The 16536-nt window shown below is 43.6% G+C and overlaps 1 protein-coding gene across 2 annotated transcripts in view; it reads right to left on the bottom strand.

Annotated features, from left to right (window-relative positions):
• Window positions 1-16536, bottom strand: part of TARS2 (threonyl-tRNA synthetase 2, mitochondrial) — a 203631-nt gene that overhangs the window by 452 nt on the left and 186643 nt on the right. For both annotated transcript variants that reach the window (XM_068253237.1, XM_068253236.1), the window contains 3 exons: window positions 6726-6830; window positions 3312-3384; window positions 1037-1151 (listed from right to left, as the gene is read on the bottom strand). In XM_068253237.1, coding sequence (XP_068109338.1) covers window positions 1037-1151; window positions 3312-3384; window positions 6726-6830 — 293 coding nt within the window. The remainder of the gene's footprint in view (window positions 1-1036; window positions 1152-3311; window positions 3385-6725; window positions 6831-16536) is intronic.

Raw genomic sequence — 16536 nt, 5'->3', positions numbered from 1 at the left:
AAGAGAAAAGAGGAAACATGTTAGATGAGATGTTTACAAACCGAACCTGCCTAGATCCTGAAGGCACACTTCAAATGAATGTAATGTTCAGTATCTGCATCTTTGAAGTAACAGACATGCTTACCACAGTATAGAAACACTGTTAGGCCTGGTACCAGAAGTAGGAAACTTGGGCTCCTGCTATCGGCAGGAACTTGAGCAACGCCATAGGCGCCATTTCAAATTTTAGTTATACTGTGACATTTGGGCTCTCGCACCACTGGACGTCCGCTATTTATCAGGCGGAGCAGGCACCCAAATTTTGTAGTATAGCTGCAATTTATAATTGTGCCCTAACACATCTAAATGTGGTGGATTGGCAACAGGGGTTGGCTAAGGTTAGGCTTCCATGGAGACCGAACAGGTGGCACAACAATGTTTTTCAATGAGACTCGGGACCACCAAAACTACAGTAAGGTATGACAACTCCACAGCTGCCAAATCATAAAAGATGCTTCTGATTCATTATAGCCTAGGAGAGATTTTGGGCTTGATTCACAAAGCCGTGCAAACTGTTTAGCACGGGTGTGGTAAACAGTTAGCACGTGAACTGCCGTTCGCTGACTTTTGCGCGCGCAAAGTGCCGCCATTCGTGCGATCTCGAACTTTTGCGCGCGCAATTTGCCGAGAATGGCACTTCACGTGCTAACTGTTTATCCTAACAATACTGCACCATTGGGCTCCTGGTCTCTCTCATTGCAGAATCTTGGTGGTTGAAAATTGAATCACCAAGAGTTATCTCTAGGGCTGTACTCTATACTTTATACTCACCTGGACTGGTGATCACATGTCTCTTATGATAAAAGCATTAAAACTAAGATTTTATTTGTAACACAGAAGTGGAGGATGCTTACGCTTCCTGCTTTGTAACACATAATATGGCCTAGAAGGAGAAGTCATTAGGTAAACGTGGTCATCTCTCTACCTGTAATGAGCTCAAGGACAGTAGAGAAAAGTTCAATTACATTTTTAAGCATTGATTATCTCAACCACATACCAAGAATAAAGTTGTACTGTGCCACTTGAGCTTTGCGGATTTTCTTGTTGAAGGTGGCTCCTTGGTCCGTATCAATATCCACTGTGAACCCAGACTCAAGAATGCTGCTTTGTATCTGGACAGGTAATAAACAGACAACAAATTAAAACACTCTAAGGGCTTGTTCACATAATGAGCGTTTTCATTTTTCTTTGTAAGCGATGGCGATTTTTAAAAGCGCTTGAGCAATGTTGTTCTATGTGAGTGTTCTCACATGAGCGATGAGCTTTCTTTCCGAGCGCAAACGCGGCTCCTGCACCATTTCCTGAGTGTTTGCGCTTCAATGCAAGATATAGGGAAATCGCAAATCGCTTGAAAAAGTGCTTTGAAAAGTGATTTGGTGAACGCTTTAAAAAACAAAACAAAAAACATTGTAATTATTCAGTTCCAGTTCAAAGAGTTGACTTCCTGATTGTCGTTAGGAAGTAAAGAAAAAATTGCCAAACAAAAGCGCTTAGAAAAGCACTCAACAGTGCAAATTGCTCTGAAAGCACAGGGAAAAGCTAACAAAAGCGCTCAATGCTGGCGATTTATATTGTGAACAAGGCCTTAAAATGGACCGGAGACAAAAAATAAATAAATAAAAGCATTTATACTTACCAGGGGCTTCCTTCAGCCCCCATTAGGCCGTGGGCCCACTTGCCGTCCTCCCAGGATGCTCAGATCCTCTGCGGACTGGCCTGGTCTCTTCCTCCAGTTGTCCCAGTCTGTGTAGGTGCAGAACGCTCCCGTTGCTGGGCTGCGCATGGGCTGACTGAAGGAGACTGGGCTGGCCAGCGGAGGATTTCAGCATCCCGAGAGGACAGTGGGGGAGCTCACGGCCTAAAGGGGGCTAAAGGAAGCCTCAGGTAAGTATAAATGCTTCTATTTTTTTGTCTCAGGTTTCATTTAAGAGGTATTGTACTGAAAATAACACAGCATATCATTATGCTTGTTTTTTTAATATTCATGTACTGTATTAAATTGGTTAGTTTTCAGCAATTGTAAGATCGAGTCCTGATTTATATTCTGAAACTTATCACAAGTGGAGACAACTTTGCTCTGCTCACAGCTCACAAGCAGTGACACTCGGTCTAGAGTAGCGTACTTTTATTACCAGCAAAGACAGAGGTGAGCTGGATTAGAAAGGTTTGATAAAATCCCTGCATATATATATATATATATATATATATATATATATATATATATATATATATATATATATATATATATATATATATATATATATATATATATATATATATATATATATATGTCCCAGTGGAAATTTCACCTTAAAACAGGAGTTGTACTTTATGCAAACCCAAAAATGTAAAATTAACAGGCAGCAGCTCTTGCTGTTATCTACTTGTAGATTGTAATTGTACTCCTCTTTTATCTGAGAAAAATAGGATTTTTGTACTGACCATAAAATCCTTTTCCAGTGATGCATTGGGGGACACAATAGTCCCCCAATGCACACACGACCTGAGACATAGTTATCCAAGGGAAGCACAGAGGTACGTTCATTCTGGATGCCCATACGTTTTTTTTATTGTCCGTTTCTCTCCTAGTTTCCCCTGGCCCCAGTAATTGGATTTTTGGCTAAAGTCAGATTTTTAGACAGTAAGAGACGGGCTTGTAGTAAAGTTCCCTCTGATCGCCCTCCTAGTACCTCCTCTTCCCCACCCCATACACTCCCCTCTCTTCTTAAGAGGAGGGAACGGGAGGGTGATAGGAAGAAACATTGTTGCTAGCCTTCCTCTTCCTAAAAAGTTGCCTTTAGTCATTAGTCTAATTTTTCAAGGAGTGATTAAGATTATTAGGGAATAAGCTGATCTTCGTTCACTTTTAGTCAGCATCAAGCAGGGCTGTGGAGTTGGTAAAAAAAAAAAAACTCCTCAGTGTATGACTCAGACTCCAGGTACCCAAAAATGGCTCCATCTCCAACACCTGGACTCCACAGCCCTGGTATCAAGACCTGCAGAAAAGGCTTCTTGCTGCACACAATGAGGTTCTGTTGTCTTCCCAGGTCTCCCCAAAACAAAACAAAAATCAAATACCTTATTTTAATATTTTGTTAATCCTAATTAATTCATAGTCCTAGGTTTTACTGCAAGTTTTTAGAAGTATTTCTTTCCTACAATAGATTTCTGTTGAGTTGTTAGCCTACATGAAGGTGGGCCTCTCGTTAGTTATGGAAATGCTACGCACAGTACAGGTGGTCATGCACTGAATGGCAGAGAGAGTATGTTACCTCTTTTGCATAATCCTCTGTACTCGGTCCTGTAGGGATCACCATAACCTGGAATGGTGAAAGCCAAAATGGCCTGAGTAAGACAAAACAGAAGGGGGATAAGCGTGTTACTTTTTAAAGAGGGAAGAGAAACAAAACACACATACATTACATACATATAAACAAGCACACGCACAATTAATAAGAATTAACCACTTAAGTACCAGAGGTCTCTGCCCTTTTAAGGATTGGAGACCGCTGGTACAAGAAACGTCAGAATACCGACAAATTAGCGCACATTCCCACCACAACCCCCGTATGCAGGGAACATCAGGCCACCAACTCTGCTGTCCCTATGACGCCACAGTTCCTGTGGGCCGGTCAGGAGCCTCTTTCATTGGTTTCTGACCCCATCTATCAATTTAAGCCAATGAGAGTTGCTTACATAGATAGACAGAGTCAGGAGCCAATGAAATTGGCTCCTGACCTGCTCACAGGACTCTGCCATTATAGAGACGGCAGAGCGAGTGAGCTGTGGTGGGGAGACAGCGACGAGAGCGCGCTGAGCTCGGTGAGCTGTAATCCACACCCTGTCAGCCACATCAGCTTCAAAACAGGGCGTAGATTTCGACTAGCGTCGTCCTTAACCAGTTAATAGTGAAAGATGGCTGACAGAAAAAAGAAACTTGAGTTTGCAAACTTTTGCCGTTGTGACGAATAAACGTTTATTCGTCCAAATATAGCTAGAGGCTTATAAAATTTTCCCTGTAGCCACTATTAAAAAGTGACAACATATAGAAAAATAACTCATTTTAAAAAGAGCAGGGGAGCTAGGGGTTAACACAGTTCCCCTCTCCCTGGTCAAGTGCTAGAAACTGCTTGCTAATTACCCTTGGGTAAGTCAAATATCCCTGAAATCACTAGGTACATCAAATGACTTCCTTTCCCAAGCAAGAATCATGAAATATTGCTAGGGTCCAGGACAACCAACCATGCAGGGAGAGAAATTTCACACCTAGACGGCTCTCCCTGAGACAGTGAGGCACCTTAGTCCCATACATGAAAAGAGCCAGCCACAGGGGGTCCTACTTGCATCCTGCAGAAGCCACTTTATAAAAAAACAGCTGGCCTTCTGCCTGAGTTAGCAAACCTTTCCTTGAACTCACAAATATAAAATCACTCTTTTGTCATAAATATGACTTTTCAAATGGGCGTTGGCCTTTAGAACCTGCTTATTATGAAATTTGGAACAAACCACACGATTGGATGTTTTTGAATTCACGGTAAGCCCTGCCAAAGCAGAGCTATGCATTTTGGGGTCACAATTCACCCCAGCTCCCTCATGTTTGATATCTGGGGATTTGTAACTTTGCACTGAACGTGGATATGCATTCTTGATGTGACCTATGGGCACAGAAAGACCGGGCAAAACAGGAATTGTGCCAAAATCTCTCTCTGTCCAAGGGGTACTGCCCCTACTCAAATTTCACAAGGCTGGACATGTACGTGTCATAACCCCTCCCAACTACAGTGAGGAGTAAAAACACAATGACACTGAGTCCAACCTGTCCTATACTTTCATCTTTGTCGAATACCATCCCAACAAGCCAGCTGAACACTGGCAACCTGCTTCTCAAAAAGGCCTCCGGCCACATGGCAATTGGCCATCTTGGACTTTTTCTCCAAAGACTTGATTGCCACATGGACTACTAATAACGGTATTTTGAACTGTATATTAAGACATTCAATTTCCTTTACATCGCTACCCTTTTTCTATCAACCTAATCTGTTCTGACTGACAGATATCTGTTGGTTAAGTATATCTGTGTGTATGTAGTTTTAGAATTAAACTAACGATTTTATCGTTCAGTCTTGTGCCTGTTCTGGTCATCTGATTGTTGCTACAAAGAATCTGCCCTCTGAAGAGTCATATTACAGGATTGTTTTATTATGTTCTTATAAATTCTCGTTTTGCTAGTTAGGTTGTAAATAACCGTTTTCCTCCTTCTAGGAGTAGTTAGCGGGAGTCTCTTTCCTTCCTCAACCCGAAAGAGTGGTGGCAGTGAAATAATCCGATTTCCAACGTGAAATCATTATTTTTATTTTACCAATTGTACATACAATCGGGATTGTACATGTATGGGCACCCTCAACCAATCATAACCGGTTACTGTGCACACAGTGAATTTGCCTCCAGAAGTCTCTCGTGCATGAGACCTGCATGGCAACCATGGCCTAGTAATACGGGATTGGTTAGTGGTTGTCACATTCAATTTTCGGCAGCGTTGCGACCAATCCTTAGCGTCAGTCTGTTCACGGTATTTCAAACCATCAGAGGTGACCATTTCCCGAATGGTAACGGGAAATAGACGGGATTGGCATTCTCTGTCATGTTACTACCTTCTGACGATACAGCAGTCGGTCTTTTAACATCATTTAGATGGAATTGCGGGGCTGGATTGTCACATTGGTGGCAGTGGTGGGATCAATCCTTAGTGTCAGTCTGTTCACCGTATTTCAAACCATCGGAGGCGACTATTCCCCAAATGGTAACGGGAGCAGATTAGACAGGATTGGCGCACTCTGTCGAGTAATTTCCCTCTGACGATCCAGCAACCGGTCTTTTAACCACTTGATGACCAGTGGATTTTCCTATGATCTGTGCTGCGTGGGCTCTCCAGCCCGCAGCACAGATCGGGATAGAGCCAGGGCGATCAGACTTACCCCCTTTTTTCCCCACTAGGGGAATGTCCTCCTGGGGGGGGGGGGGGGTCTGATCGCCGCTGGCTTGCTGCGCTTTGCGGGGGGGGGCTCTTCAAAGCCCCCCTCCGCAGCGTTCTCGGCGCTCTGTCCCTCTCCCTTCCCCTCTGAGCTGCGCAGGACGGATATCCGTCCTGCGCATTGTAAGATAGGCTTCAGCCTATCATATGCCGGCGATCCCCGGCCAATCAGAGGCCGGGGATCGCCGATCTGCCTTACGGCGCTGCTGCGCAGCAGCGCCGCATGATGTAAACAGCGGGGATTTCTTCCCCGCGTGTTTACATTTTGCCGGCGAGCCGCGATCGGCGGCTCTCCGGCTGTTCACGGAGACACCCTCCGTGAACTGACATGGAAAGGCCGCTCAATCGAGCGGCCGTTTCCATGGTGACCCGCAGATGACCAGTTTACGCCAATCGGCGTTAGCTGGTCGTCAAGAGGTTAACGTCATTTAGAGGGAATCACAGCACTGGATTGCCACAGCCATGCCTTACCCCAGCCATTTAATGGTCTTTTGTAATATTCTACTGGTTGGGAAAGACTATTACAGATAAAATAACAAGCATTAGCTGTGTGGTGGCAACAGTTTATTTTGATGGAGCGTGAAATCGCTATAGTGGTAGTTTGGGGAAATGAGTCATTTATCAGCTGACGTACAGACAAAGGCAAAGCACTTACCACTTCCCTGCATAATTCTCTGCCAGAATGGCCAGCATCCTCTCCACAGAGCCAAGTATAGCGCGATGGATCATGACTGGCCTTTCCACCATGCCATCCTCTTTCCTGTACCAGAAAACAGAAGGAGCTCGGGTTAGTCCATGTTTCACAAGAGCTGTTGTCATGCACCGATCAGCAATACACAAAATACCTCTGAAACAAACAAAAGGTGTGCCCAGCAGTACACACAGCATTACCTACTCTTCTCCAGAAAGTTAAAACACATGGGTGTCAATTCCTGCAGAGTTTACGTTTTTATGGCATTGCCACTTTCAAGAAATATTAATTTGAGTATTTGTATAGCACTATTCTCCTGTCGGACTCAAAGTGCTAACGAGGCAGCTGCTAGAGCGCACTCAGTAGGCAGTAGCAGTGTTAGGAAGTCTTGCCCAAGAACCCCACACTAAATAGGTGTAAGCTTACTGAAATAGTAAGAGCAGAGATTTGAACCCTGGTCTCCTGTGTCAGAGCCCTTAACCGGTCCAACCACTGCTGTAATAGAGTATTTAAAATAATAATAAAATACATCAGTCTCAGAGTGAAATGCACTATAAATTAAGTTTTTAAAACATAGATGTCACTGACATTACATATTATTGCTCTGAATGCTGTAAACCTCTTATTGCCAAATTTTGGACTAGTCTATCTTCTCATGGGAGACTTTGGGGATTTACTTGATTTTCAAAACCATTCCCAAGACAGTAGTGGTGCAGTCTAAATGCCAGAACTGTGTGTAGCCAGTTAGAAGGCCAGCATCTTTGGATAAGTCCTAGCCAGGAAGAGGTTTAGAAAATAATAAAGGAAGGACCACTATTGCAAAAAAAAAAAAAATATATGTTAAATTGAAAATAAAGATACAGTATATAAATGTACGTGTCCCAGAGTAAAATGCATTATACATTACTTTTTTCCTATGTTGCTGTCACTTACAGTAGGCAGTGGAAATCTCATGGGGGATTCTCAGATATTTCTTTATCTTCAAAAGCACTCACTGAACTGCATTTGCTCAGTCCAACTGCCAAAATAGTGTGCAAACGCATAGGAAATATTTCTGATATCTTTGTATAGATTCTTTCCAGGGACTGCTTTTACAAAACAATCAAGAGAATCTCCTCCATGGAGATGGAATAGTCCAAAATCTGTCAGCTTTTTACTACATACTTTAATAACCTGCCTGGCATTTTTATTCCCACGGCCGTGGGAGATTTTTCTTTTTAACCCTTTTTTTTTTTAATCATGTAGCTAGCCTAGCGCTAGCTACACGATTGCCCCCTACCTGCAGCGTCCCCCCAGCATCTCCGATTGCCGCCGGCGATAATGCCCAACAGAAAATCCTATTCTGAAGGGGATTTCCTGTAGGGCTTCCCCCGTCACCATGGCGACGATCGTAATGACGTCATTGACGTCGTGACGTCAGGGGGAGTCCCGATCCACCCCACAGCGCTGCCTGGCGGCGATTGGCCAGGCTGCGCAAGGGGCCCTCTTTCGTGGTGGGTAGCGGCGGCGACGATCGGGTAAGACACGCAGCTAGCAAAGTGCTAGCTGCGTGTTTCAAAAAAAAAAAAAAAAAAAAAAATTGTAAAAAACAACCCACCAGGGCCTGAGCAATCCAGCGCGGCGTTACTGGATGAGCTGAGCTCGTCCATAACGCCAAGCTGGTTAACCACTTCGCATTCCTGGATTTTTATCCCTTAAAGGGAACCTAAACTGAAAGGGATATGAATGTTTCCTTCTAACCAATACCAGTTGCCTGGCAGTCCTGATGATCTCTTTGGCTGCAGTAGTGGCTGAATCACACACCTGAAACAAGCATGCAGCTAATCCAGTCTGACTCCAGTCAGAGCACCTGATCTGCATGCTTGTTGAGGGGCTGTGGCTGAAAGTATTAGAGACACAGGATCAGCAGGAGATTATTTTAAAAGGAAAAATCTATATCCTTCTCAGTTTAGGTTCCCTTTAAGATTCCTGACAATTTTGGCATATCAGCTGTGTCGTTATTAAAACAGCAATAACTTAGGCCATCAAAGTGATACAGCAAGACCCCCAGTATCTGGCGGGGGCTGCTTGAACTGGCATTAAAAGCACTGTCCATACGTCACATGTATTAAAGCAGACCTAAAATTATTCTACATTCAAAGTGAAGCTAAGAAGTATGCATCACCCTTATCTGCAACTGAAAGGGCAGGGCTCAGAGGAACATGAGTTTGGGAAACTGATACCATGAACTGGACAGAAAGCTTACTTATAAACCAGAGGAGTACTAATTGGTACTAAGAGGCGCCCAAAAGGTATAAAAAGTTTAATGGTGAGGGATAGCTTACCTACAGACTGATTTCTATACTGCTATCTCAGAACAAGAATTACTAATTACATTAATCACAGTGCTTTACTGATTGCCGGCGATCAGCAAAGTGCTGAAAAGCATCACAGTGTGAACCAGTCCTCAATCTTTTCCTGTACAGGCAGAGCCGCAGCATTCTCATTCACAGCTACTGATAAGGCTAATTACACTCTGATGTAGCTAAACACACACACACAGCTCAGAGCAGTGGAGTAATACACTATTTATATATAGAAACTTTTCATTGTGTGCTGTGCAAGAGTTTGGGTGAGAAATTATCATCTGAAATAATAGGCTCAGTTCTGCTCTGTCATCTACATCTCAAGTTTTTGTTTTCATATTTAGAAGTTTCAAGTCTTAATTGCACTTTAAACGTACTTATCACAGGTCTTTAAATAAATAAATGCATAACTCAGGTAACTGACAATGCTGAAACAATGCACAAGAAGTGTGTAAGCATATACTTGGATTACTCCAAGATGCTTACGTCAGAGTGACTTGATGACAATTATCCAGGTACTACAGGATTACCCAATCAATACTGAAATCCTCTTACTAATTGCAATGATAGTTTGTGGTAAATGCATTACAACTCATCACAAATACAGTAGATAAAACCACTGTGCCTCGCAGGGTAAATACACTGTGTATGCTCTTTTGCTGGATGAGTCAGACTTTGCTAGGTGTGACACACACTGACAAAAACCTGCTACGTCCTCAAAAGTCTGAACTGGAGTGCAAGTTCACATAGTGTGAAGATTACCTTACAGTGGATCCGAAATAAACTTTTACTTATTGCATAATTGTGTTCCTTTCATATAGTTTATAGGGCATTCCTCATGCCAAATACTTTTTGTTTTGTTTTAATACTCTAATTCCCTATAAACTAAACAAGCCTCACCCACAGCTCCTTTTGTGCCTTGGCACTGTAGCAAGGGCTTATGGGAGCTCAGTCTGGGCAGGAGTAGGAGGAGGTTACTAGCCATTGATTTCAGAGGCAGAGGGGAAGGAGAGAGGAGGAGAGGGGACTGAATTTGCACACAGGCAAGCTAATAGCACTCCCAGCCCTCAGCCTGTGACAATGTGACAAACAGAACATAGCTGCCCTCATTGTATCAGAGGAATAAATAACCATAAACTTTTGAAGCGGTTTGCAGCTAGATATGCTGTGCAAACTATCTAAACTTCAGATAAGATATATAGACAAGTTACTTGTTATAGTTAGTTTTTCATCTCGGATCAGCTTTAACCACTTGAGGACCACAGTCCTTTCGCCCCTTAAGGACCAGAACCTTTTTCTCCATTCAGACCACTGCAGCTTTCACGGTTTATTGCTCGGTCATACAACCTACCACCTAAATGAATTTTACCTCCTTTTCTTGTCACTAATACAGCTTTCTTTTGGTGCTATTTGTTTGCTGCTGCGAGTTTTAGTTTTTATTATATTCATCAAAAAAGACATGAATTTTGTCAAAAAAAATGATTTTTTTTACTTTCTGTGCTGACATTTTTCAAATAAAGTAAAATTTCTGTATACATTTTTGTCCAAATTTATTCTGCTACATGTTTTTGATAAAAAAAAAATCCATTCAGTGTATATTTATTGGTTTGGGTAAAAGTTATAGCGTTTACAAACTATGGTGCCAAAAGTGAATTTTCCCATTTTGAAGCATCTCTGACTTTTCTGACCACCTGTCATGTTTCATGAGGTGCTAAAATTCCAGGATAGTATAAATACCCCCCAAATGACCCCATTTTGGAAAGAAGACATCCCAAAGTATTCACTGAGAGGCATGGTGAGTTCATAGAAGATTTTATTTTTTGTCACAAGTTAGCGGAAAATGACACTGTGACAAAAAAAAATGTTTCCATTTCTTCTAACTTTCGACAAAAAAAAAAAACTGAAATCTGCCACGGACTCACTATGCTCCTCTCTGAATACCTTGAAGAGTCTACTTTCCAAAATGGGGTCATTTGTGGGGTGTGTTTACTGTCCTGGCATTTTGGGGGGTGCCTAATTGTAACCACCCCTGTAAAGCCTAAAGGTGCTCATTGGACTTTGGGCCCCTTAGCGCAGTTAGGGTGCAAAAAAGTGCCACACATGTGGTATTGCTGTACTCAGGAGAAGTAGTATAATGTGTTTTGGGGTGTATTTTTACACATACTCATGCTGGGTGGGAGAAATAACTCTGTAAATGGACAATTTTTTGATTTTTTTTTTACACACAATTGTCCATTTACAGAGATATTTCTCCCACTCAGCAGGGGTATGTGTAAAAATACACCCCAAAACACATTATACTACTTCTCCTGAGTACGGCGGTACCACATGTGTGGCACTTCTTTGCACCCTAACTGCGCTAAGGGGCCCAAAGTCCAATGAGTACCTTTAGGATTTCACAGGTCATTTTGTGACATTTGGTTTCATGACTACTCCTCACGGTTTAGGGCCCCTAAAATGCCAGGGCAGTATAGGAACACCACTAATGACGCCATTTTAGAAAGAAAACACCCCAAGATATTCCGTTAGGAGTATGGTGAGTTCATAGAAGATTTTATTTTTTGTTACAAGTTAGCGGAAATTGATTTTAATAGTTTTTTTTTTCACAAAGTGTCATTTTCCGCTAGCTTGTGACAAAAAATAAAATCTTCTATGAACTCACCATACTCCTAACGGAATACCTTGGGGTGTCTTCTTTCTAGAATGGGGTAATTTGTGGGGTTCCTATACTGCCCTGGCATTTTAGGGGCCCTAAACAGTCAGTAGTAGTCTTGAACCCAAATGTTTCAAAATGACCTGTGAAATCCTAAAGGTACTCATTGGACTTTGGGCCCCTTAGCGCAGTTAGGCTGCAAAAAAGTGTCACACATGTGGTATCGCCGTACTCAGAAGAAGTAGTATAATGTGTTTTGTGGTGTATTTTTACATATACCCATGCTGGGTGGGAGAAATATCTCTGTAAATGACACATTTTTTTTTTATTTTTTTTTTACACACAATTGTCCATTTACAGAGAGATTTCTCCCACCCAGCAGGGGTATGTGTAAAAATACACCCCAAAACACATTATACTACTTCTCCTGAGTACGGCGATACCACATGTGTGACACTTTTTTGCAGCCTAGGTGCGCTAAGGGGCCCAACGTCCTATTCACAGGTCATTTTGAGGCATTTGTTTTCTAGACTACTCACAGTTTAGGGCCCCTAAAATGCCAGGGCAGTATAGGAACCCCACAAGTGACCCCATTTTAGAAAGAAGACACCCCAAGGTATTCTGTTAGGTGTATGGTGAGTTCATTAAAGATTTAATTTTTTTGTCACAAGTTAATGAAAAATGACACTTTGTGAAAAAAACAATAAAAATCAATTTCCGCTAACTTTTGACAAAAAATAAAATCTTCTACGAACTCGTCATACACCTAACAGAATACCTTGGGGTGTCTTTTTTCTAAAATGGGGTCACTTGTGAGGTTCCTATACTGCCCTGGCATTTTACGGGCCCAAAACCGTGAGTAGCCTGGAAACCAAATGTCTCAAAATGACTGTTCAGGGGTATAAGCATCTGCAAATTTTGATGACAGGTGGTCTATGAGGGAGTGAATTTTGTGGAACCGGTCATAAGCAGGGTGGCATTTTAGATGACAGGTTGTATTGGGCCTGATCTGATGGATAGGAGTGCTAGGGGGGTGACAGGAGGTGATTGATGGGTGTCTCAGGGGGTGGTTAGAGGGGAAAATAGATGCAATCAATGCACTGGGGAGGTGATCGGAAGGGGGTCTGAGGGGGATCTGAGGGTTTGGCCGAGTGATCAGGAGCCCACACGGGGCAAATTAGGGCCTGATCAGATGGGTAGGTGTGCTAGGGGGTGACAGGAGGTGATTGATGGGTGTCTCAAGGTGTGATTAGAGGGGGGAATAGATGCAAGCAATGCACTGGCGAGGTGATCAGGGCTGGGGTCTGAGGGCGTTCTGAGGGTGTGGGCGGGTGATTGGGTGCCCTAGGGGCAGATATGGGTCTAATCTGATGGGTAGCAGTGTCAGGTGGTGACAGGGGGTGATTGATGGGTAATTAGTGGGTGTTTAGAGGCGAGAACAGATGTAAACAATGCACTTGGGAGGTGATCTGATGGCAGGTCTGCAGGCGATCTGATGGTGTGGGTGGGTGATCAGATTGCTCGCAAGGGGCAGGTTAGAGGCTGATTGATGGGTGGCAGTGACAGGGGGTGATTGATGGGTGGCAGTGAGAGGGGGTGATTGATGGGTGATTGACAGGTGATCAGTGGGTTATTACAGGGAAGAACAGAAGTAAATAATGCACTGGCAAATTGAAAAGGGGGGGGGGGGTGTCTGAGGGCAATCTGAGCGAGTGGGCGGGTGATTGGGTGCCCGCAAGGGGCAGATTAGGGTCTGATCTGATGGGTAACAGTGACAGGTCGTGATAGGGGGTGATTGATGGGTGATTGATGGGAAATTAGTGGGTGTTTAGAGAGAGAACAGATGTTAACAATGCACTTGGGAGGTGATATGACGTCGGGTCTGCGGGCGATCTGATGGTGTGGGTGGGTGATCACATTGCCCCCAAGGGGCAGGTTAGGGGCTGATTGATGGGTGGCAGTGACAGGAGGTGATTGATGGGTGATTGACAGGTGATTGACAGGTGATCAGTGGGTTAATACAGGGGGGATAGATGCATACAGTACACAAGGGGGGGGGGAAGGGGGTCTGGGGAGAATCTGAGGGGTGGGGGGTGGTCAGGAGTCCCCAGGGGGCAGTTTAGGGCATAAAAAAAAAAAACGTTGACAGATAGTGACAGGGATTGATTGATAGGTGATTAGGGGAGTGACTGGGTGTAAACAGGGGTCTGAGGGGTGGGCAGGGGGGGGGGTCTGAGGGGTGCTGTGGGCGATCAGAGGGAAGGGGGGGCAGGATCAGTGTGTTTGGTGCAGACTAGGGTGGCTGCAGCCTGCCCTGGTGGTCCCTCGGACACTGGGACCACCAGGGCAGGAGGCAGCCTGTATAATACACTTTGTATACATTACAAAGCGTATTATACACTTCCTATGCGGCGATCGTCGGGTTAACAACCCGCCGGCGCATCCGATGATCCGGTCGTTTAGGCCCAGCCTTTGCCACCGCCCATTGGCTGTAGGCGGTCCTCAAGTGGTTAAACAATAATTACAAATAATAAAAACCAGATGTAGGCTTGTAGTTCACTTTTAGGGCTCATTCACACTGCATGCATTTTCTCTGCATTTTACTACATTGCAGAAACAAATAAGAACCGGTAGTCCATTTTATTCAACGGGCTCTTTCATATTCATTGAGATGAGGGTGGGAACTCAATGGTGGACGACCAAGGTAAGGCAGAGTTATTAAATGCTTTCTTTGCTTCTGTCTTTACAAAAGAAACAGCACTGTTGCAAACTACAGAGGCGGAAGAGTCTCAATCTTCTAACTGTAATATTAAATACTTAAAGAGAACCCGAGGTGTGTTTAAAGAATGTTATCTGCATACAGAGGCTGGATCTGCCTATACAGCCCAGCCTCTGTTGCTATCCCAAACCCTACTAAGGTCCCCCTGCACTCTGCAATCCCTCATAAATCACAGCCATGCTGTGAGGTTGTGTTTACAACTGTAGTGTCAGTCTCAGCTGCTCCCCCGCCTCCTGCATAGCTCCGGTCCCTGCCCCCGTCCCTTCCCTCCAATCAGCAGGGAGGGAAGGGATGCAGGTGGGGACTGGAGTTCTGCAAGAGGCGGGGAGAGCAGCAGACTGACACTATAGAGATAAACACAGCCAGCTCAGACAAGCTGTTTGTCAGCAGCGTGGCTGTGATTTATGAGGGATTGCAGAGTGCAGGGGGACCTTAGGAGGGTTTGGGATAGCAACAGAGGCTGGGCTGTATAGGCAGATCCAGCCTCTGTATGCAGATACTATTCTTCAAACCCACCTCGGGTTCTCTTTAACGCAGGAAGAAGTGAAGGCAAGACTAAATAAATTAAAAATAGACAAGGCACCTGGCCCGGATGGCATGCATCCTCGGGTCCTAAGGGAATTAAGTTTAGTTATAGATAAACCCCTTTATCTTATCTTTTGTGACTCTCTTGCAACTGGCAGAGTCCCAGTGGATTGGCGTACAGCCCACGTTTTCCCATTATTTAAGAAGGGCAAAAAATCAGATCCAGTAAATTATAGACCTGTAAGCTTAACATCAGTTGTATGCAAACTATTTGAGGGGTTACTAAGAGATACTATACATGACTTCATAGTAGAAAATAATCTTATTTGTCAGCATCAACATGGGTTTACTAAAGACAGGTCCTGTTTGACTAACATGCTCAGCTTTTATGAGGTAGTGAATGCTAACATGGATATTGGGAATGCTGTAGATGTGATATACTTGGACTTTGCAAAGGCCTTCGACACTGTTCCCCACAAAAGTCTGGTGCAAAAGTTGAGGATGCAAGGACTGGGTAAGAGTCTGTGTTCATGGATAGGGAACTGGCTAATAGACAGAAAACAGAGAGTTGTGGTCAATGGATCGTACTCAAAATGGGAGACTGTTAGCAGTGGGGTCCCACAGGGGTCTGTTCTGGGTCCAGTGCTCTCCAATTTATTTATTAATGACCTAGTAGATGCAGTAGTGAGCAATGTTGCTATTTTTGCAGATGATACAAAATTGTGCAGAATCATCAACTCTCAGGAAGATAGTGTCATATTGCAACAGGATCTGGATAGGATGGCTATATGGGCACATACATGGCAGATGAAATTCAATGTTGACAAATGTAAAGTCATGCATTTTGGACGTACTAATGGTCTGGCACCATACAAAATAAATGGGATACAGTTGGAGACATCAAACTTGGAGAAGGACTTAGGAGTACTCATTGACAACAAGTTAAATAATCGTACTCAATGCCAAGCCACTGTAGCTAAAGCGAACAAAATTTTGGGATGCATTAAAAGGGAAATAAAAACTCGAGATGCTAGCATAATATTGCCCGTTTAACTCTCTAGTAAGGCCACATCTGGAATATGGAATTCAGTTCTGGGCACCACATTACAAAAAAGATATTGCAGTTTTAGAGCAGGTGCAGAGACAAGCAACAAAATTGATACGTAGGATGGAAGGTCTCACTTATCAAGAAAGGTTAGATAAACTGGGTTTATTTAGTCTAGAGAAAAGACGCCTTAGAGGGGATCTAATTAACATGTATAAATACATCAGAGGGCAATATAATAGCTTGGCGGATGAGCTTTTTGTCCCTAGGCCTTCTCTAAGGACTAGAGGACATGATCTGCGCATGGAGGAAAAACGTTTTAGCCAATTATTTAGGAAAGGGTTCTTTACAGTAAGAGTGATTAAGATGTGGAATGCATTGCCACAGAAAGTCGTTATGGCAAACTATATACCTGCATTTAAAGGGGG

This window comes from Hyperolius riggenbachi, chromosome 9, assembly GCF_040937935.1.
Source record: "Hyperolius riggenbachi isolate aHypRig1 chromosome 9, aHypRig1.pri, whole genome shotgun sequence".
In the NCBI taxonomy this organism is placed as follows: domain Eukaryota; kingdom Metazoa; phylum Chordata; class Amphibia; order Anura; family Hyperoliidae; genus Hyperolius; species Hyperolius riggenbachi.
This window is presented reverse-complemented; position numbering and strand designations above follow the sequence as displayed.